Raw genomic sequence first — 24,174 nt, 5'->3', positions numbered from 1 at the left:
TATTAACGCACTTAATCCCGCCAACAACTTCGTGGTGCAATACTGTTCTCCCTATTTTAAAGATGAGGAAACTGAGGCATAGACAGCTCCCACAACTTGCTCAAACTTATACAGCTCGTGAGTTCAGATTCTACTTGAGATATCTAATGTTCAACATTTTTTAAGTCATTGCTTTATATAGCAATATATGGAATAAAGCATGATGGATAGAGTTTAAGTACCACGGGGAAGCCAGGTGTAAATCTGAATTCGACCACTTACTAGTTGTATGACCTGGTAGTGGGAATCTCAGTTTTTACAGCTGTAAAATGGACACAATTTTAATTTCATATTAACGTTGCAAAGTCCAGACTAAAAAAACATCCATTGGGAAATAGGAATACACTTCAGATAGAATATTTGACTTGCTAAAATGCATGTAGTGTGGCTTCCCACATGGCGCAGTGGTAAAGAATCTACCTGCCAATGCAAGAGATTCAGGACACGTGGGCCTGATGCCTGAGTCAGGAAGATCCCCTGGAGTAGGAAACGACAACCCACTCCAGTATTCTTGCTCGAAAACTCCCTTGGACAGAGGAGCCTGGCGGGTTGTATTCTATGGGGTTGCCAAGAGTTGGACACGACTGATCACAAACACACACAAGGCCTGTGCATCTGCGTGCACGGCTGTCCATGCGAACATTTTTCCAAAGAAATAGCTACATGATTATGTCTAGCACTTTTTCACTATGCATCAGAGTAACAGTCAAATTCTAAGCAGAAGGCATCCTCAGAGTTAAATGTTTAGCAACCGAACAAAACCCTCTGAAGACATTCTGAGCATCCCACCAGCTGGCAGCTTTGACAGACATAACAAAAGTGAGCTTTCTGTGCAGAGGAGCTTCTTTTAAAATTGGCTTTTATTGGAGCATAGTTGCTTGGCAATGATGTGTTAGTTTCTACTGTACAGCACAGAGAATCAGCTATTTGTATACGTATACCCCCCCGTTTTTGGATTTCCTTCACCACAGAGCACTGAGTTCCCTGGGCTATAAGTAGGTTCTTATTAGCTATCTCTTTGCAAAACAGTAATGAGACACAGACGCAGAGAACAAACACCTGGACACCAAGGAGAGGGGACCTACAATATTTACCTTGGAGGCTTCAGACCTTGGTTGAATTATTTTCTCTTAAGCCCGTCTCATTAGAAGCAGAAGACACTCAATAAAGGTTGCTTATGGTGCCTTCCCGGAAAACAGTAGCCTCTTTTAGCTCAGGCTTGATGCAAGACTTTGCCTTACACCACCTTCAGAGGAGTCAGTGCTGATACTCTGCTGGTGGCCTGCAGAGTGTGCAAACCACATCTGGGTCTGTGGCCCCTCAGGTTTCACCATGCTTTCCTGAAGGGCAAGTGTTGATTAGGACACTGGTGTCAGGAGTAACTGTCTTCCAGCTTTGAGATGTTGCTTAATACATTAGTAGGACCAGGAACATCAGCAGAAACGTGGGGAGATGGACGGGAAGGCTTGAGGACTGGAGGCGGCACAACTATTTGCATAGTAAGAAGAGACGCCACTGACTCAGCGGGCTTGAGTCTGAGCAAACTCTGGGAGATAGTGAAGCACAGGGAAGCTTGGCACGCTGCAGCCCATGGGGTCTCAGGGTTGGACATGACTTAGCAACTGAACAAGAGACAAGATCAGATTATAAGAGTAGTGTTGATGGGGGTAGGTGATTCAATACTTAACCCCAAGATGGGACTGCAAATAAAAAATATAAGGGAGACCCATAAGGTAATGATTACTCAAGAAAGTAGGTTTGCTTAACCACAGAACCAAGCAGGTTTGCTTGGCAACAAAACCCTGAAACAGAAGCCCAAGACCTGCCCCCAAACAATAAAACTGTGGTGGCACGTGCCCACATCCTGCCAGTGGGCTCAGTAAGTTAAGGATCCCGAGGACAAGCTCTCTGCACACATAAAAAACAATAATTTATGGAAAGGTGGCGTTTCAAAGCAACAGAGGCTCATTGTACCGAGACCTGAAATAATTTCTCCATGGTGCCATGACCGTCCTAGCCTGACCGTGTAGGGACAAGAAAACGACCCGGCCCAGCCTGGAGGGGGAGCCGATGATGGAAGTGTGACATCGACTCAAGAATGAGGAAGAAAGAGGCTCCTTTCCCCTCTCCATTCGTCCTTTGATGATAAAACTGTAGCCCATTAAAGTTCTCAGGGTGCAGCCCCCTGTCACTCACCTGCTTTAAGCCTCATACGCACCCTATTCTGATCAACCACTTCTGATCTGTGACTTTGCGCTCACTGAGTTCTTTCTGTGTGAGACGGAAAGCACCAGAGCTCTTCGGAGGCCCCTCAGGAGGCCACGGAGCAGAAGCGTCTGGAGTGGGGCGGGTGGTCGTGTTCATCACATTCAATCACGCAGGCTTAGAACGGTTACTTAGTTCACAAACATAGATGTCAAATGATGGCAATTGTAGTTGAAATGCAGTTAACGAATGCTAGGTAGCAGACACTGCTCTCAGTGTTTCACATGGATTCACGCCTTTCCTTCTCACAGTGCCTGGGTCTTCTGGGTCACCATTAACCCAACTTTATAGAGAAGTATGGCACAGAGGGGGGTTTGAGGTGTGGGTTCGACCCCTGGGTCGGGTAGAATATCCCCTGGAGGAGGAAGTGGCAACCCACCCCAGTTACTTGCCTGGAGAATCCCATGGACGGAGGAGCCTGGCGGGCTACAGTCCATGGGGTCGCAAAAAGAGTCAGACATGACTGAGCGACTAAACATCCAAAAACTGGCGTAGAAATGTCAGCCAGCTTTCCCAGCATCACACAAGAACCAGTCAGCCAGCTTTCCCAGCATCACACAGGAACCGGTCAGCCAGCTTTCCCAGCATCACACAGGAACCAGTCAGCCAGATTTCCCAGCATCACACAGGAACCAGTCAGCCAGCTTTCCCAGCATCACATGGGAACCGGTCAGCCAGCTTTCCCAGCATCACATGGGAACGGGTCGAACTATGTGCAGAACTCAGGCTCCGGGTCTAGTGAGGTCACGGTCATGTTTGTTCTCCCTGTGGGTCTTTGCTTTCACCTTCTTTCCCTTTCAGAAGTGTCCCTGTTTAGAAGGCAAATTGTCACCCTAAATGAATAAATGTCCTGATATCGGTGATGGGAAGATTAGAGCAAAGAGAGAGGGAGGAAGGCAGGATCCCAAACACGGTCCCTAGGGAGGTCCCAGGACCCGAGGAGACGATGCAGGACTGATCCCCAGGTCGGGGCAGGAAGGTCTGTGAGAAAGAGAAAGCTCACAGCCACCTAGGTGAGGTCCTGGTTCTAGAAACCGGAGCCAAGTGGGGAGTTGGTCACAGGTAAGAGCAAGAGGGCCTGATGCCATGACCGAGGGACAGCTTGGGAGGGGGCTTGGAACCCTGGGACATGGAATATAACGCGAGCAGGGGCCCAGCACCAGGAAAGCACACTGTCCAGGAGCTCTGCGGCCAGGGCTGTGAGAAGCAGCCACGGCAGCTAACCAAGGGTGTCACGGAGGCTGCAGCCCCCGCTGACGGCGAGCTGGGAGGCCTGAGGGCCTTCAGGACGGGGAGACACAGGATGGCGGCCCCAGACAGGTGAGGGGCACGCCAAGGGGATGCTTGCAGTGAGCCCAGACTCTTGCACCTTCTCACACGTGGAAAAGCACTAATGCCTTGCCTTGAGACGTCTGGCTCTCCTGTAATTAACAACCGTCTTCTGGCTTCTGGCGTGCAGACTACCTGCCTCTGCTGCAAAACTTCTGTGTAAAGTGGCTTCCCCTCCCCGCTTGCCTCCTGGGAGCAGTTCTCTCAGCGTTTCTTGAGACGCTGCCTCCCAGGCTTGAACTCCTAAAAATTCCCATCAAATAGAACATAACTCTCAACTTTTAGGCTGTGAATATTTTTCAAGTTGACAGCTGCCAATGGAGGCTGGAGCAGCGGTTCTGAAGGAACTGCCTGGGACTGAAGGAAGGGACTGAACACAGAGAAGACCAAACGGGAATCATAAAGAAATGCAAAGCGATAGCAGTGAAAGCTGTGGCCTCCCTGCCTCATATTAACCAGGGCCACTGTGAATAGAATACTGAAGAAAAAAGAAGGAGCAGAAAGTGCCACGAAGGAGGGAAGGGAAGAGTTATGAGGAAGCGAACCTCCCAAAAGCGGTTCCTTTCAATGTACTTGTTTAAATTTGGAGCTGTAGAAAGCGCTCAGACAGGAAGTTGCATGAACACTAGGAGCTCGTTATCTCACCTGTGAATTTCAGATCCTAATACCCGCCTCGGAGAACAGGTATCAGGATTAGAGACAGAATGCACACAGAGGTCTTAGCAGCTAAGCTCCTCATGTGCACGCAAAATAAAGGATGAAATGAGAAACTTCTTCATTCCTTAGAGAGAAGGACTACGGGAAACTGCTTCCCAAAGAAGATTCATAGAGGTTTCTTCCCCTGGGTACAACTTCCCCTAACTATGAGGAAGTGTTTTCAAGGAGGCTGGCTACATTTTGGTGCTGAAATATCATAATAAATAAACAAGCTCAAACTTCAGGTTGATTTCCGAAATGAAAAAATAAATCTTTATGTGAGTAAAGCTAACAGTCTAGTTATTCATTTACAAGGGACCATCTATTTGGAAATAGATGTATTTCTCAAGGCTTATTTGTCTTAATCCAGTTGCTCAATAGCAACACTTGCATTGTTGGGTTTTCCCCTATACCCACCCATGCTGAGGTGTGCACATACTTACCAAAATTACGCTCTTCTGGGGACAGTACCTCTGTGTTATCTTAACACCTCTGTAACTCTCATTGAGGAAAACAATCAGTTAACCATCTAAGGTCTCTGAAGTTTTTAAGTCATTGCTTGGAAACCGTGCCTTTCTAGGAGTGACATTATTTAGTATAATTTTAAGACAATGAAAGGCTTCCCAGGTGGCTCAGTGGCAAAGAATCAACCTGCCAAAAGCAATTAACCTAAATGAATTTCAGGTTCATGTGAACTGGGAAATATTCAGTATTAGATACTTAGTATTCATGTTTGCTTGTTGATCTAACTAATATAGACATGTCTAAGAGTCATTAACATTAAGCATTATGCTTAGGTTTAATATAACATATCTGTTACAAATTTTTCAGCAAGGAATGTAATTTGAGTGAAGAAACTTCTAAGGAAAGAAAATGTAAATGAGAGAGGAGATTTTAGATAAACTCTATTAAGAATAATTTTGCTTTGGGAATGTCTGTTATGCTTTAGGAACATCTGTCTAAAAGAGTCTCTCAACATTTGGGTAACTTGAATTTCTAGGGCTGTGATAAACTAAGTGTTGAAAGTTTATTGAATAGATAGGTCATTTCCAAATAAAATAAGATTCACAATGACCTTCGACCCTATCTGAGTGTTCTAAACCCTTTTGATATTTATTGACAAATCTTCTTAAATCAAATTCTAATGAAGCACTTTTGACTTATAGCTAACTTTGGGGTGCTTCAGAAGGCCCCTGATTAGGTTCATTTAGTATATGGAATTACATGGGAAGTATTGTCAAATGAGTGATAAATCTCAGGTTATATTGTATGGAAAATGTTACTAATACAGATATCCTAGAAATTATATAGAATTCCTAAAATTCTGATATGTCCTGGTGTTCTAATGAGAAACCAGATGGCTTCACAAAGATTAACAAAAGGACTGAATGAACTGGTGAGTGTGCTTATAACTTTTATGGTTTCTATCTGAAAACATCAGGGGTCTGAATCAGTTTCCAGATGGAAGGAAAACTTCTATCTTATATCCATATAATATCCAATATTATACTAGACCGAAGTGGTTAGATTTGACAAAATGCAACATCCTTTCATGATAAAAACTCAACCATTAGACAAGAAAGGAATGCACTTTAACACAAGTGACACGCCCACAGCGACCCTCGTACCCGGCGGTTGAAGAGCTCAAGCCGTTTTCTGTAAGATTGGTAACAGATCACTCATTTTGAGCCAGTTGCATGGTTCAAGGAAATTATTGAATTTTTATGTTCTTAGCTGTAAAACTGGAATAGTAATACATGTCTTGGGGCTATTAGGATTAAATAAGTTGTTGCAACATGCTTGTAACATTGTCTGACACACTTAAGCCTTGCTAAAGGATTACCTCTTCACTGTGTGTGTGTATTTATGTGTGTATGTAGGGGTGTGTGTGTGTGTGTGGCTTCCCAGGTGGCTCAGTGGTAAAGAATCGGCCTGCCAATGCAGAAGATGCAGACAAAATACACACACACACACACATGCACACGCACACACACGCACACACACATACGCACACACACGCACACACACACACGTGCGTGCACACATATGCCAAAGACAGATTCCCATCATGTAAACAGCTACATACAACATTTTATTGGCAATACTGTAACGATCTGCATGGAAAAGAATCTAAAAAACAGAGGATGTATGTATATAGATAACTGAGTCTCTTTGTGGTGCAGAAGAAAGTAACACAATATTGTAAATCAACTCAGATAAAAAAATAAAAATAAAATTTTAAAGTGCAAGTGAATGACAGATGGCACATTCCAATCCTTGTAACTGATATAAGAACTCTCCCTGAAATCAGAGTGATCTTTGTTATTATATTGGTAGACTCTCTCTTTTAGGAAAAAGAAGGAGAACACATCGAAAGATAATATCATACTTGGTTCTTCCAGTTACAAAGGTGACTAACGATTTGCTTTGCAGTTCAGTTACTGTAGAATAATCTAGGTAAACAAGATTGTATGAAGTTTTTATTCTAAAATTAATATTACATTAGAAAAAAATTTTAAACATACTCAAAATATTTTAAGTGCTAGTTTGGTGTTTGGACTCATGCTTACAGGTGAGTCGTGTCATAGTCTCTGTAACCTGTGCTTCTGCAGAAGCGTCTGCTAAGTAAAGGCGAAACTGACCTTCAGAGGATCACCTAGAGGCAGAACACTCCAGAGGGATTTTCTGAGGGCCGTAACGTATATCCCTAGGGGGAAAGTACAGCTCTGTTTGAAAAAGGAGCGCCTGCTCTGAAACAACCTAGAGGAGCACAAAGGCCAAGCAGAAGACATTCCTAGTAACACGGGAGGCATAGACATATTTGAATAGGACGCAGAGAAACATTCAAGATCGCAGCAATGGCTACTGACTTTCAGGCCCATTCAAAATCTGACAACCCACTGGCGCCAGAGAGAAGTGTTACCTGTGAGAGTAGATTTAACATACATGGAGAAAAATCTTAATAGTGCATAGGAGCAAACAAACTGTTACTCAGAATTCTTTATCATTCACTAATGAAATCAGATTGATTATATTCTTTGCAGCCAAAGATGGAGAAGCTCTATACAGTCAGCAAAAACAAGATCAGGAGCTGACTGTGGCTCAGACCATGAACTCCTTATTGCCAAATTCAGACTTAAATTGAAGAAAGTAGGGAAAACCACTAGACCATTCAGGTATGACCTAAATCAAATTCCTTATGATTATACAGTGGAAGTGAGAAATAGATATAAGGGCCTAGATCTGATAGATAGAGTGCCTGATGAACTATGGAATGAGGTTCATGACACTGTACAGGAGACAGGGATCAAGACCATTCCCCTGGAAAAGAAATGCAAAAAAGCAAAATGGCTCTCTGGGGAGGCCTTACAAATAGCTGTGAAAAGAAGAGAAGTGAAAAGCAAAGGAGAAAAGGAAAGATATAAACATCTGAATGCAGAGTTCCAAAGAATAGCAAGGAGAGATAAGAAAGCCGTCCTCAGCGATCAATGCAAAGAAATGGAGGAAAACAACAGAATGGGAAAGACTAGAGATCTCTTCAAGAAAATCAGAGATACCAAAGGTACATTTCATGCAAAGATGGGCTCGATAAAGGACAGAAATGGTATGGACCTAATAGAAGCAGAAGATATTAAGAAGAGATGGCAAGAATACACAGAAGAACTGTACAAAAAAGATCTTCATGACCCAGATAATCACGATGGTGTGATCACGCACCTTGAGCCAGACATCCTGGAATGTGAAGTCAAGTGGGCCTTAGGAAGCATCACTATGAACAAAGCTAGTGGAAGTGATAGAATTCCAGTTGAGATATTTCAAATCCTAAAAGATGATGCTGTGAAAGTGCTGCGCTCAATATGCCAGCAAATTTGGAAAACTCAGCAGTGGCCACAGGACTGGAAAAGGTCAGTTTTCATTCCAATCCCAAAGAAAGGCAATGCCAAAGAATGCTCAAACTACCGCACAGTTGCACTCATCTCACACACTAGTAAAGTAATGCTCAAAATTCTCCAAGCCAGGCCTCAGCAATATGTGAACTGTGAACTTCCTGATGTTCAAGCTGGTTTTAGAAAAGGCAGAGGAACCAGAGATGAAATTGCCAACATCCGCTGGATCATGGAAAAAGCAAGAGAGTTCCAGAAAAACATCTATTTCTGCTTTATTGACTATGCCAAAGCCTCTGACTGTGTGGATCACAATCAACTGTGGAAAATTCTGAAAGAGATGGGAATCGCAGACCACCTGATCTGCCTCTTGAGAAATCTGTATGCAGGTCAGGAAGCAAGTTAGAACTGGACATGGAACAACAGACTGGTTCCAAATAGGAAAAGGAGTACGTCAAGGCTGTATATTGTCACCCTGCTTGTTTAACTTATATGCAGAGTACATCATGAGAAACGCTGGACTGGAAGAAATACAAGCTGGAATCAAGATTGCCAGGAGAAATATCAATAACCTCAGATATGCAGATGACACCACCCTTATGGCAGAAAGTGAAGAGGAACTAAGAAGCCTCTTGATGAAAGTGAAAGTGGAGAGTGAAAAAGTTGGCTTAAAGTTCAACATTCAGAAAACGAAGATCATGGCATCTGGTCCCATCACTTCATGGGAAATAGATGGGGAAACAGTGGAAACACTGTCAGACTTTATTTTGGGGGGCTCCAAATCACTGCAGATGGTGACTGCAGCCATGAAATTAAAAGACACTTACTCCTTGAAAGGAAAGTTATGACCCACCTAGATAGCATATTCAAAAGCAGAGATGTTACTTTGCCAACAAAGGTTTGTCTAGTCAAGGCTATGGTATTTCCTGTGGTCATGTATGGATGTGAGAGTTGGACTGTGAAGAAAGCTGAGCACCGAAGAATTGATGGTTTTGAACTGTGGTGTTGGAGAAGACTCTTGAGAGTCCCTTGGACTGCAAGGAGATCCAACCAGTCCATTCTGAAGGAGATCAGCCCTGGGATTTCTTTGGAGGCAATGATGCTAAAGCTGAAACTCAAGTACTTTGGCCACCTCATGTGAAGAGTTGACTCATTGGAAAAACTCTGATGCTGGGAGGGATTGGGGGCAGGAGGAGAAGGGGATGACAGAGGATGAGATGGCTGGATGGCATCACTGACTCGATGGACGTGAGTCTGAGTGAACTCCGGGAGTTGGTGATGGACATGGAGGCCTGGCGTGCTGCGATTCATGGGGTCGCAAAGAGTCAGACGTGACTGAGCGACTGATCTGATCTGATCTCATCTGAACAAAAAGGTTTTCACTAGTTCTTCTGAGAAAGATGCTTTGGAATCAAATAACAGAGTGGCTTCAAACATAAGCTTTAAAGGGTCTCTTCTTTGTTTGGCATTATCACCTACCACCGACTGGCTCTGCATCCCTGGGCAAGTTGTTAAAACACCTCCTGAAGTTCTAGCTCCCTCATGTGTAAAACAAAGACAACATCTACTTCATAGGTGACCATTGTAATTAGGCACTGGCCCCAAATACTTCTATAGTATAAACTGTAAGCTGTTTACATCTGGGAATCAATGAAAAGATAACACCCCAGGATAACATCACAGTTTTAAGATTTGTGCCTTGCAAAATAATTCAGAGATTTTATTCCACATTTTATTCTAGTCCCCATGTACACACACATCCTCACAGAGCATGGCTATCTATTGTTGAATACGAAAGATCTTCCCAGAGCCAGTGGCCTCCCACGTTAGGAACAGTGAGTGGAATCTAGACCGTCTCTTACGCTTTAGTGAAACACAACAGGCGCCCAAAGACAACTTAAACTCAGTCCACTGACCAGCTGGGAAATCTGTGCTCTAAGGTCTTGCGGCGGGAAAGGGTCAATATTCAGTAACTAAGGAATTACACAGCCCTCTACCTTACTATAACTGGAAGCAAAATTTGTTCTTAAAACAAAAACAAAAACAAAAAAAAACACGACCAGGACAATAATTTTAGCACCAGGCAGAAAATTCTGAAAAAAAAATCTAGAAGTTATTTTTTAACATATAAGCATTATTATTATCTTTATCCTGACATTCATAGACAGGGTAAATAAAATCATACATATATGTTTGTATCCAAGTCACGGGGCAGCCTGATCTCAGATATAATTCATCAGCAAATATATACCGATGCCTGTATGCACACGGGCTAACAGAGACCATCACCAATTCCGTGGAACAGCTTACTTTCACTGCAGAAAGAATCATATGAGAAAATGTCAGCTGTGTATTTATCTTAAGGGAAAGCCCAAAGAATATTGAACTATATTTTGTGATTAATTGAACAATGTTTCTTTCTATGGTAAAGGTAATAACTTCGAGAACACCATGTAAAGGGTTTTCATATTAACACAATTCTCCCAAATATCTGCATAATTATGTCCTCAAATATGTAAATTTCAGTTATTTCACAGGGGAAAAAAAAATCAGCGCATAAGAACATCATTATCTTTCAGCTCTCTGTCTCCTCTTAAAGGGATTAGATTCCAAAGAGAATGATACAGTTAGGGTTGCACGTAAGGGGACGGAAGGACTGTGATAGATTGCAATGCATTAGACGAGGGGTGATGCATTCCAAGGGATAAGTTTAAAGAGGGAAAAGGATAAGGCAGGGTTCATACTTACAGCAATTGGAACCAGATACAGTCACGTTCACAAGAGGAAATCTTCTGAATAGGGAAAACCCATGTCTGGAAGCTTCATGAAAGTTTTAATGTAAAACCCTTTCTTCTTTTCTGCACTGAGAACTTCAGTAAATCAATAATAATCACTATTCCTAATTGAGTCATTTTTCCCTTGGAAATGAAGCAAAAGTGTACTGCATTCTGACTGTGCTAGACAGTCGTTAACCAGAGGTTTTCCTGGGATAACCAAAGTTGAGTTTCAGAAGTCCTTCTACTGTTCAGAAGGAAAGCAAAGACTTACTAGCTTTAGTATTTAAAGATGTATGATAAGTAGCTGGGAGGGCATAATAGACGAGATTGCAAAGCTTCCAAACTGAAGAACAAAATAGATAGAAGTAAACAAATTTCAAATAACCTAGAAAAGACAAAACAAACCAAAAAAGATAAAAGCAATATGTTGCAAGTATATTAGCAATCATAATGTAAATGAACAAATGTTCAAAGCTAAATGAAATGTAAAAAAAAATGAACAAAATATTCCAGGCCAAATGAATAACAGCAGAATGAAGAAATAAATTATAATGTATTTATACACAATGGAATATTACTCAGCCATTAAAAAGAATGCATTTGAATCCATTCTAATGAGGTGGATGAAACTGGAGCCTATTATACAGAATGAAGCAAGTCAGAAAAAAAAAACCACCAATACAGTATACTAACACATATATATGGAATTTAGAAAGATGGTAATGATGTCCCGATATGTGAGACAGCAAAAGAGACACAGATGTATAGTACAGTCTTTTGGACTCTGTGGGAGAGGGCAAGGGTGGGATGATTTGAGAGAATAGCACTGAAACATGTGTATTATCACATGTGAAATGGATCGCAGGTCCAGGTTCGATGCATGAGACAGGGCTCAGGGCTTGTGCACTGGGATGACCCAGAGGGATGGGATGGGGAGGGGGGTGGGAGGGGGGTTCAGGATGGGGAACACATGTACACCCATGGCTGATTCATGTCAATGTATGGCAAAAACCACCACAATATTATAAAGTAATTAGCCTCCAATTAAAATAAATTAATTAATTTTAAAATTATAATGTGTTTATGCAATCAACTTCTATACAACATGGAAAATTATAGCTATATCTATAAATATACAAATGTAAAAACAATTGTGAAAAGGAAGCAAATCACAACACAAACTTATATATCTATTGACACCAACAAGAGAAACATTTTTTAAAGATTTTTTTCAAGGAAATAGACTGTTCTTATACAGCTGCTATCTATCCTGTATTTATTAAGGCATTAGAATCACAACCCAAAACATGACTCTCAAGCTCATCTGATACAACCTCCTGTTTTACAAAAGCTAGAGTAACAGGGCCTTCATCTTACCTTCATATTTTGACATTAATAGGAAATAACAACCCACTCCAGTACTCTTGCCTGAGAAATCCAATGGACAGAGGAGCCTGGCGGGCTACAGTCCATGGGGTGGCAAAGAGTCAGACACGACTGAGTGACTAAACAACAAATAAGCAGCTGTAATGAACCCATCATCCAAGCCAGAATAAACCAACGCTTGGAACATGGGGTTCATTTCTTCACTGTATTCACAGTGAAGCAGAATACATACGCATACCTTAACTGGAGCCCTGCTGATAGTGCCATCTGCATGCAGGACTGCTACAGGAGCAGAAGCTGAAGCCCTCCCCTCGCTTAAAGAAGAAGTGCCCATACTGGGCATAAAGCAGATAACCAGTGAGAGCCCACTGTAGAGACCTGGGGCCTCTCCTCACTGCCCTGTGGTGACCCGAGTGGGAAGGAGTCCAAAGGGAGGGGGTATACATGTGTGTATGGCCAGTGCATTCTGCTGCACGGCAGGAGCTAACGCAGCATTGTGAAGCAGCTACACTCCGACAGATGCAGAAAGGCATGGCTGCCCACTCCAGTGTCCTCGCCTGGAGCATCCCGTGGACAGAGGAGCCTGGCGGGCTACAGTCCACGGGGTCGCAAAGAGTGGGACACGACTGAGTGACTAACACTTTCATTTCTCATACTCCAGTAGGAAATTAAAAACAAAGAAGAAAATGGAAGGGCAGGAGAGTGAAAGTGTAGCTGACAATCCCATGTATAGAAAGACAGAGTTCTTGCTGCTGGCTGGACAGGGCCTGAATGCTGCAGACGCTCAACTGTTAGCTTAAAATAAACTGGCAAACTGCAACACAGTATATTTCCGAGCCAGCCAGTGCCTCCAGAAGGAAGACCCACAGTCAGCTAGAATGCTAGGTTCTGACAACCAGGCTGATTGTGCTTGAAGCTTCTGACTAAGATGTGGACTGGGCTGAAATGGATAAACAAAAGTGTGCTCGCGGGAAGGATTCTACCTTGGAAAAGTAACTGGAAAGTTAAGCTACACTGGGTTGGAGTGACATTTAAGACAAATTTCCTAAACTCTCATAGGTCTCCTTAGTTACTGTATCAATTCTCTCTTGGGAACCTAACAAACCCCAGAAAATAAGCAAAGGTAGTACTCTCTCATTCCACAAATAAGTAACTCAGTCACTGAAGTCTGACCAACGCCTCCAGCCCTTCGTCAGCATGTCTTTAAAGGAGGAAGAAAAAAAGTCAAATAGCAAAGCAGCAATCATAGGAGTGATAATAATTCAGGTAACTCCTACCTGAAGAATGTAAGAAAGTGAGAAGTGAGTCGCTCAGTCAGGTCTAACTCTCTCTGACCCCATGCCCTGTAGCCCACAAGACTCCTCTGTTCAGGAGAAGATTTCTGCTGCAGGCAAGAATACTGCGGTGGGTAGCCATCCCTTCTCCATGGGATCCTCCCAACCCAGGAATCAAACCCAGGCCTACCAGCTTCTTCACCACTGAGGCACCAGGGAAGCCAAAGAATGCAAGGTGATGAGTAATTGGTAAGGGGTTCGGAGCCTAAAGCTGCACTTAAAGGCTGCATTTGGAAAACGTGGTGAGTAAGTATGCAGTGGATGAGTGTATGATCAGAAAAATTATAAGGAAGCAAGATTTTCTTCCTAATGCAATTTAGATAGCTTGTCACTGATGCCAACCTTGATAATGCATTATAATTAGAATTTGTATATCATCTAAAAATTAATTACTTATGCTGTAAGTCACAAATCGTAATCATGATTGACGTCAACTCAATACTCTTGACAGATATACTTAGTAAACTCTCCTTATGTAGTAACTGTAAAAATGCTAAGAATCAGATAATTTTTCCACAATAAGAACTCATTAAATTATCTCCCTGTAAGTGTTGTTGGAAGAGCTAGTCGAGCAAGTGTCTTAAAAATAACAATCTGATAGATAGATAGATAGATAGATACAAAAAAAACCATTAATTCAAAAAGATACAGGCGCCTCAGCATTGATAGCAGCACTGCTTACAATTGCCAAGCTATGAAAGCAACCTCAGCATCAGGAGCTGGGCTTCCCTGGTGGCTCAGCAGTAAAGACCCGCGTGCAACGTAGGAGACGCGGGAGGTGCGGGATTGACCCCTAGGTTGGGAAGATCCCCTTGAGGAGGAAATGGCAACCCACTCCAGTATTCTTGCCTGGAGAACCCCATGGACGGAGGAGAACCACAGACTCCAGTCCACGGGGTCTCCAAGAGGTGGACACAACTGAGCAGGCACAGAAACAGATGAATGGGTAAAGAAGGTGTCATGTACACTCAAAGGCACATACTGCTCAGCCATAGAAAAGAAGGAACCGTTGCCACTTCCAGCAACAGGGATGGACCTGGAGGGCGTTGTGCCAAGTAAGTCAGATGTAGAAAGACAGATACCATATACCGCTTCTACGTGGGACCTGAAAACACAGCAAACCAGCGAGCATAACAAAAAGGAGGCAGCCTGACACATACAGAGAGCTGGTGGTCACGGGGGCAGGAGGAGGGCCGTGCAGGCTAGGGGGGTGAGAGCTGGTGGTCACGGGCGCAGGAGGAGGGCACGCAGGGTAGGGGGGTGAGAGCTGGTGGTCACGGGCACAGGAGGAGGGCACGCAGGGTAGGGGAGTGAGAGCTGGTGGTCACGGGGGCAGGAGGAGGGCCGTGCAGGCTAGGGGGGTGAGAGCTGGTGGTCACGGGGCAGGAGGAGGGCCGCGCAGGGTAGGGGGGTGAGAGGGACAACTGTCGGGGGTAAGACAGGCTACAACGTGGGGATAGAACCACTAATTTGTAATGGCTGTAAATGTAATATAACCTTTTTAAATTGTGTAAAAAAAATAAACTTTTAAAAATGACCATCTGCCACCAATATTTTAATATCTCATACTTCTCACAAGAAAGTTTAAGCTGACTCTGAGCAAGATAGTCATGTATCAAAGGGGTCGACCGTATTTATTATCTCCTTTGGAGAAGGAAACGGCAATCCACTCCAGCACTCTTGCCTAGAAAATCCCATGGACGGAGGCGCCTGATAGGCTGCAGTCCATGGGGTCGCAAAGAGTCGGACACGACTGAGCGACTTCACCTTCACTTTTCACTTTTCTATATGACAGTGTTTATTTACATATCTGTGAGGGAATTAACAAGCTGGCGCCAGGCCCTCTCGCCCCATGTTCTGTAAATAATGACTTTGCACGGTTGTGTAACAGCTGAGCTCAATGTACCTGGACATGCACGTCAGGAGGTACTCACTTGGCCATCGGGCTACTTTTGTTCTGTGAGAATATATAAGCTTCACCTGGAAAAGCCAGGCAGGGCTGTGTGCAGTTATGTTATGTCTGCTGCTATGGCTGTCTCATCCAGAATACACCAGGAAAATAGGAAAGGTATTCAAATCAATTTACAGACAGAACAAACACTGATTCAGCTTTATCTTTGCAAAACTAGTGATGAATTTGGGTGAAGGTGAGATAGAATTTTTTTTTAACGAAAGAGCAGTATGATCCTCAGGGGGAGCTATGAGGGGTCTGGCAGCAGGAGGCCAGTAAAGACACAATCAAGTATCTGACAATACAACCAAGTACTAGTAATTGGCAGCGGGCTTGAAAGGGCAACCTGAAACAGAGCCAGGAACGTTTCTGAGGAATCACTGCAAATGAGAATTCAGATAGAGGAAAGACCATAACACAGAAGAAAGAAACATCTCAGACATCTAGAAAGTTAAAACGTGTCCTCAGTATACAAATTCAAGACCAGTTTGCCTGACATTACTTCTCTTCTAGCAAATGGTAATATTGGATATCTGCAGGGAGAGGAGAGAGGCTGCGTGGAAAGATGGAGAATCATTCTGAGTAACCCTCCAAGAGCGTTCTCCAAAACCAGGCACTTACCACGGATGTTCTCAGTGCACGGCCAAATCCAGGCAAGCAAGGAGAATGGAGGTTTCTAAAGTCATAGAGACCTCCATGTAAGCAGAGCCCTGCACAGGAGTCTCAGGAAACAGGAAGTGGTAACGGCTTACGTGATTTTACGTGGCGACGCATGCCACATTTTGCTACTTAGTTAGATCACGCATGGGGGGGTTTCCACGGTGTCTACAACCTAAAGGCTGAGATGCTCCTGTTTATGCAAATGCCGATGCTCAAAGAGGCAGAGGTCGAGAAGTGCTAACTGATAACCGCCTGCCTGAGGCCTGTGAAACAGCCAGGGAGGCTGGCAAGGCACACACTGCCAGTAAAAGCTAGTTACAGAACACTGTTCACTCGGTAATTGCCAGGTGTCGTTTAGCTGAACAGTCTGTATCATTCATTTTTGAAACCAAAAGACTGTTACTTCTTAATTTTGATGGGTTTGGCTGTAGAACAATCAGCAGCAAAGAAGATAAAGTGACTTAAATTCCTGGGAGGAGTTGTTGTTGTTCAGTCACTAAGTCATGTCCGACGTTTTGTGACCCCACGGACTGCAGCATGCCAGTCCTCCCCGTCCTTCAGTGTCTCCCAGAGTTTGCTCAAATTCATTTCCATTGAGTAAGTAATGGAACATCTCATCCTCTGCTGCGCCCTTCTCCTTTTGCCTTCAATCTTTCCCAGCATCAAGGTCTTTTCCGAGGAGTCTTAGGAGGAGACAGAGATCTAAGAAAAACCATCTTTCTTGGCCTCAGGAAAATTCACAAATTCATCTCTGCTGATTCTTCCATAGATTGTTTTAGTTACAGTATTCAGGTCAAGCCTTAAAATTATTTGCTTATACCCCATGGCTAATCTAATAAGGCTAAATATATATTTTTGTCCTTTTATGTTTTACATACATAATTTTATACACAATATACATTCATTTTAATAATTGGAATCAAAGTTCCAGCTAAAGACTTTTCTTATGTTTTCCAAAAATATCAATTGTGACATTTTTAGTTTTAAAGTGAACTTGGAAATCAAGGCTCAGAGTAAATAAAATTCAAAGAATCTGAGTTGAAGGCATATGATTGTTTTAATGACATCTAAATTATATTTTTAATGCTACACGTGTGTGCACACTAAGTCGCTTAGTCTGTCTGACTCTGTGCGACCCCATGGACTGTAGCCTGCCGGGCTCCTCTGTCCACAGGACTCTCCAGGCAGGAACACCGGAGCAGGTTGCCATGCCCTCCTCCAGGGGATCGACCCGACCCAGAGATCGAACCCGAGTCTCATGTCTCCTGCATTGGCAGGAGAGTACTTTACCACTGGCCCCACCTGGGAAGCCCTTTTAATGTTACGATCTGCTCTCGAGTAAGCACTTGCACAGGGCTTCCCTGCGTGTCATGAAAAGGACTTCGGTTTCCAGCAACATGCTCTCTAGTGGACGATGAAAGCCCAGAGTGGGATTCACACAGTGCCCGAATCTAGACAGCCTGGACATTCCCGTCACAAAGGTGAAGGAGGCCTGAAGGAAAAGATGAGTCCCTACAACGTTTTCTTTTTTAAAACATTTTCTCCTGATGCTATTAACATCTATACCATCTAAAATTCATAAACTTTACATTTATCTTTTAAATTAGTCCACTAAATGGCAATCCACTCCAGCACTCTTGCCTGGAAAATCCCATGGACGGAGGAGCCGGATAGGCTGCAGTCCATGGGGTCGCAAAGAGTCGGACACGACTGAGCGACTTCACTTTCACTTTCATAAACATCTAGTTTTTTCAGCTAAGAGCTTAATTGGAATCACAGTCTAGCTTCCTCACTCTTGGTTTACGTAAACCTGGGAAGGTTAAACAAGTGAAGGCTCAAATTCACACTCTGTGAAAAGGAGATAACAATATCACCCACCTTTCAAGTTTCTCTTGAATATTCAAAGAGATAAATGTAACCAGTCTGGCCATAATTAATAGCATACAAAAAATATATAACATATTCTTCTCAAACTTGAGCACAGTCAATTCCAGGGTTTTATGTCTCCCCCACATCAGGCAAACTCTTTACCACCTGAGCCACCAGGGAAGCTCTGGGCAATGTTCCAAGGATTACTTGAAGCCACAAAAATGAACAAAGTTCATTTTCCTGATATTCCAATTTTAATACCAAATGTTGCTGTGAAAAGATAATGGAATTTCAATATAACTTTAATGTTAAGTGGATAAAGCAGAGAGAGTATGCAAGTCATTTTTGAAGCATCTTAGGAGAATTTTACAAATATGAGAATTTTTCTTTCCCTGGACCTTTAGGAAGTAAGTCGCTGATAAGATACTTCTTCATTCATAAGTATTTTAGTGTGTATTTCCTTCAAATGAGAACATCCTCCTTGGATGCTGTGGGCCCGCAGGATCCAGATTATTTTTATAATAATAAGACACGAAATGCCTTTTTCACCAGTTGACCTTCGCACAGATGAAAACAGGAGTGGTCAGCATCACTGCCTAAGGCACCACGGCTGCGGCAACGAGCTGTTAGTCATCACTGTTCTTCACCACCACATACTACTCAAGGTAGATAGGGGAGAAGCCAGTTTCACTTAAGAGTCAAAACAGTAAAAATTATTCCTTTTACTAACTGCTGATCGGTTCTTGAGTACATGTCTGTTCAATATTCTGCATGAAAAAAATAGGAAGTATGGGCAGTTAGAATTGCGGAGCGAGGAAGGAGCAGGCGGCGGTTCTTGCTGGGTCCTTTCTCTGCCTTGCTTGTTTGAGCCGCAGCAGAATTCAGGGTGTTCCAGGGGGCTGTCTCCCTCGACACCTAAAATCTAGGACGACCAGCCGTGGACATGTGGGTGCGACGGCCACTGTGCACAGTGCAGCCGTCCCGCTGTCGCTCCCACAGAGGTCCTTGGAAATGCAGCAAAAGACTTGAAGGTGAAGCGTGTTACCCCTCATCACTTGCAACTTGCTGTTCGTGGAGATGAAGAACTGGACTCTCTCATCAAGGCTACAGTTGGTGGTGGCATCATTCCACACATCCACAAATCTCTGGGAAGAAAGGACAACGGAAGACTGTCCACAGGATGCCTGGATTCCTTGTTATCGCAGGACTCTAAATACTCTAACAGCGGCCCAGTCCTGGTAACTCCAGAGGACTCTCTCTCTATGAAAAGCACAACTTTGCCTTTTTGTGATTCTATTTGAGCAAGTTTGAAGTTTAATTAGCTTTCCAACCAACCAAATTTCTGCATTGGAATCTTAACCATATTTAAGTGTTACTGTGGCTTCAAAGTGGAGAAGGCAATGGCACCCCACTCCAGTACTCTTGCCGGGAAAACCCCATGGATGGAGGAGCCTGGAAGTCTACGGTCCATGGGGTCGCTGAGGGTCGGACACGACGGAGCGACTTCACTTCCATTCTTCCCTTTCCTGCACTGGAGAAGGAAGTGGCAACCCACTCCCGTGTTCTTGCCTGGAGAGTCCCAGGGATGGGGGAGCCTGGTAGGTTGCTGTCTATGGGGCTGCACAGAGTCTGACACGACTGAAGCAACTTAGCAGCAGCAGCAGTAGCAGCAGTGGCTTCAAAGAGGCTATTGATTCTGAAGTAGTGGGTTTTGATAGAGTTGACTGTTTTTAAAAAATTGTTTGGATTTTAATTGTGATGCAGAAATTATAGTAACAAACATTTGGTTTTGTACAGACATTATTTCCTCTCTGGTGGATCAGCTCAATAAAGGTCATATCCCAAACTAGTTGTGTATAAAATTTGCTTGATTATAGTAGGAACAACTTTGTTTTGAATAGGTATCTTACCTAGCCATAACTTAAGCACATTTCTTTCCTTGAAATTACTCTGAATTCTGTCTGTAGATCAACAAAGTTAAAAGGCCCAAGTATTTTTAAAAAATACTGTGTAATGAACTATTAAAAGATTTTAAAACTTCAAAAAAATGGAAAGTATGAATGAAGCACTTCTACTATGCATCAAAGCATGAAGATGATGCAATTGTTTGGCTTGTGAGCTGAACAAGACCCAGAGGAGGCCCACAGAATGTGCTAACTCCTCCTGCAATGGCTGGGACAGTGTGTGAGTTGTTATCCACCAAGGAAGGTCATCACAGATCCAGTGCTGAGGCTTTGTATCAGGAGCTGATCACCTAACCATCCTCTGACCAGCACACGCCGAAACTCCAGTTCCCAAAACAAGTAGTAGTCAACACCTTGCACAAGCAGTTTAGGCATGGTGAGCCCCCTCACCAGTGAAGGCCGTGGGAGCTTTCCCGAAACCCACGTTCCCAGGTTAATGGCCAACTTTGCAAACAGGATTTTCTTAGCATAGCAGTCTCAAATCTGCTATCTTTAAATCTATTCTGTATGTCTCTGAATTTTCACAATGAAGACTCCTATATTTTTCTTCATCTAGAGTTAATTAGTATCTGTATTAGACAGAATTCTAAAGATGTTTCCAGCAGTTTGTCCAATCAAACAGTACCTAATCTAGGTACTGCTGTGAAAGGCTTTTACAGATAGAGTTAAGATTAAGCAGGTTATCAGTGGGTTTCCCTAGTAGCTCAGATGGTAAAGTATCTGCCTGCAATACAGGAGACCTGGGTTCGATCCCTGGGTTGGGAAGATCCCCTGGAGAAGGAAATGGCAACCCACTCCGGTATTCTTGCCTGGAGAATTCCATGAACAGAAGAAGCCTGGCAAGCTGCAGTCCGTGGGGTCTCAAAGAGATATAACGGAGCAACTAACAGTTTAACTTTTCTTATCTTGGGCTGGGGCTTTCCAGGTAGTACAGTTGGTAAAGAATCTACCAGCCAATGCAGGAGATGTAACAAATGAAGGTCCCCTGGATTAGGAAATGGCAACCCACTCCAGTATTCTTGCCTGGGAAATTCCATGGACAGAGCAGCCTGGCGGGCTACAGTCCATGGAGTCGCACAGAGTCGGACATGACTGAGAAGCATGCATCCATCTTGGGTTATCTGAGTGACCTAATGTAGTTACTTAAAGCCTTAAAGTTGAGACCTTTCTCTGACTGGAAACAAGAAGGGGATGTAGGTAAAATCTGAAAGCTGCAAGGGACGGGACCACTGCTGTCTTTGAAAGCATCCACATGGAGAGTCATGTCGGCAGCCTCTGAAGGCTGAGAGTTACCTCCAGCTGACAGCCAGCAAAGGAAACAGACTTCAGTCCTACAATTATGCGAATTAAATTCTGCCGAGCACCCGTAGCCTGCAAGACCTTCCAGAAAAAACACAGCCTACTTGATCCCAGCTTTGTGAGATGCAGATGAGCAAGCGGTGCCTGGACTCCAACCACGGAAACTGTGATAAACGAGTGTTATTTGCAGGCGCTAAACTTGTGGCGATTTGCTACAAGAGCAACAGAAAACTAATACACAATCTGTATTCCCCTACAGGCATAAGCCACGTTTTCCCAACATTTTATGATAATGTTGGATTTCACATATAGATTTTATATTCCAAAATGAAATTTAAGCCAAAGAATAAACTTTGCTGGGAGACTGGGCCTCTAACACTTACTTTCATTTATATTACTTTTTTTTAGACTGAATAGGCTCATAACTTTTTCGAGAGACTCTCTCTATATATTACATATTATAATCCTCTTTTTGTTTTGCTATTGATTATCCTCACACATTTAGAGGTATCACAGCCAAAGATGGAGAAGCTCTATACAGTCAGCAAAAACAAGACTGTGGCTCAGATCATGAACTCTATTGCCAAATTCAGACTGAAATTGAAGAAAGTAGGGAAAACCACTAGACTATTCAGATATGACCTAAATCAAATCCCTTATGATTATACAGTTCACTCAGACTTACATCCATCGAGTCAGTGATGCCATCCAGCCATCTCATCCTCTGTCATCCCCTTCTCCTCCTGCCCCCAATCCCTCCCAGCATCAGAGTCTTTTCCAATGAGTCAACTCTTTGCATGAGGTGGCCAAAGTATTGGAGTTTCAGCTTCAGCATCATTCCTTCCAAAGAACACCCAAGGCTGATCTCCTTCAGAATGGACTGGTTGGATCTCCTTGCAGTCCAAGGGACTCTCAAGAGTCTTCTCCAACACCACAGTTCAAAAGCATCAATTCTTCGGTGGTCAGCTTTCTTCACAGTCCAACTCTCACATCCATACATGACCACTGGAAAAACCATAGCCTTGACTAGATGGACCTTTGTTGGCAAAGTAATATCTCTGCTTTTGAATATGCTATCTAGGTTGGTCATAACTTTTCTTCCAAGGAGTAGGCGTCTTTTAATTTCATGGCTGCAGTCACCATCTGCAGTGATTTTGGAGCCCAGAAAAATAAAGTCTGACAGTGTTTCCACTGTTTCCCCATCTATTTCCCATGAAGTGATGGGACGAGATGCCATGATCTTCATTTTCTGAATGTTGAGCTTTAAGACAAATTTTTCACTCTCCACTTTCACTTTCATCAAGAGGCTTTTTAGTTCCTCTTCACTTTCTGCCATAAGGGTGGTGTCATCTGCACAATTGCACTCATCTCACACGCTAGTAAAGTAATGCTCAAAATTCTCCAAGCCAGGCTTCAGCAATATGTGAGCTGTGAACTTCCAGATGTTCAAGCTGGTTTTAGAAAAGGCAGAGGGACCAGAGATCAAATTGCCAACATCCAATGGATCCTCGAAAAAGCAAGAGTTCCAGTTCTATTTCTGCTTTATTGAGTATGCCAAAGTCTTTGACTGTGTGGATCACAATAAACTGTGTAAAATTCCTAAAGAGATGAGAATACCAGACCACCTGACCTGCCTCTTGAGAAACCGGTATGCAGGTCAGGAAGCAACAGTTAGAACTGGACATGGAACAACAGACTGGTTCCAAATAGGAAAAGGAGTACGTCAAGGCTGTGTATTGTCATCCTGCTTATTTAACTTATATGCAGAGTACATCATGGTAAACACTGGGCTGAACGATGCTCAAGCTGGAATCAAGATTGCTGGGAGAAATATCAATAACCTCAGATATGCAGATGACACCACCCCTATGGCAGAAAGTGAAGACGAACTAAAAAGCCTCTTGATGAAAGTGAAAGTGGAGAGTGAAAAAGTTGGCCTAAAGCTCAACATTCAGAAAATGAAGATCATGGCATCTGGTCCCATCACTTCATGGGACATAGATGGGGAAACAATGGAAACAGTGTCAGACTTTATATTTTTGGGCTCCAAAATCACTGCAGATGGTGATTGCAGCCATGAAATTAAAAGATGCTTACTCCTTGGAAGGAAAGTTATGACCAACCTAGATAGCATATTCAAAAGCAGAGATATTACTTTGTCAACAAAGGTCCGTCTAGTCAAGGCTATGGTTTTTCCAGTGGTCATGTATGGATGTGAGAGTTGGACTGTGAAGAAAGCTGAGCACCAAAGAATTGATGCTTTTGAATTGTGGTGTTGGCGAGGACTCTTGAGAGTCCCTTGGACTGCAAGGAGATCCAACCAGTACATTCTGAAGGAGATCAGCCCTGGGATTTCTTTGGAGGGAATGATGCTGAAGCTGAAACTCCAGTACTTTGGCCACCTCATGAGAAGAGTTGACTCATTGGAAAAGACTCTGATGCTGGGAGGGATTGGGGGCAGGAAGAGAAGGGGACGACAGAGGATGAGATGGCTGGATGGCATCACTGACTCGATGGACGAGAGTCCGAGTGAACTCCGGGAGTTGGTGTTGGACAGGGAGGCCTGGCGTGCTGCGGTTCATGGGGTCGCAAAGAGTCAGACACGACTGAGCGACTGAACTGAAATGAACTATTACTTTTGTCAACTGACTCAGAATCCACAGTAGGTTTGAGAGAACTCCTAAAAGCATGTGATATGTGTAAGATTTTTGAAACTGCTGT

The 24,174-nt window shown here is 43.4% G+C and overlaps 2 protein-coding genes across 4 annotated transcripts in view; both read right to left on the bottom strand.

Annotated features, from left to right (window-relative positions):
* MS4A3 (membrane spanning 4-domains A3) overlaps window positions 1–24,174 on the bottom strand; it is a 40,714-nt gene that overhangs the window by 7,820 nt on the left and 8,720 nt on the right. Inside the window, exon 1 of one of the 3 annotated variants that reach the window (XM_086341899.1) lies at window positions 1,134–2,155. The exons of the other annotated variants lie outside the window; for them this stretch is intronic. The gene's annotated coding sequence lies outside the window, so the exon portion shown is untranslated. Of the gene's footprint in view, window positions 1–1,133; window positions 2,156–24,174 lie in introns of those variants that run through there. 3 annotated transcript variants of the gene reach the window in all.
* OOSP2 (oocyte secreted protein 2) lies at window positions 3,975–17,188 on the bottom strand. The gene is given in 4 exon segments (XM_086338234.1): window positions 3,975–7,089; window positions 10,341–10,528; window positions 16,283–16,316; window positions 16,318–17,188. Coding segments are annotated over 4 exon segments (372 nt in total). The 5' UTR covers window positions 16,360–17,188; the 3' UTR covers window positions 3,975–6,981.

Source organism: Bos grunniens, chromosome 15 (assembly GCF_055505025.1).
Source record: "Bos grunniens cultivar Pamir isolate PY7600 chromosome 15, Bosgru_T2T1.0, whole genome shotgun sequence".
NCBI classification, from domain to species: Eukaryota; Metazoa; Chordata; class Mammalia; order Artiodactyla; family Bovidae; genus Bos; species Bos grunniens.
Note: the sequence above shows the minus strand (reverse complement) of the source record. Positions and strands in the feature narration are given on the sequence as shown.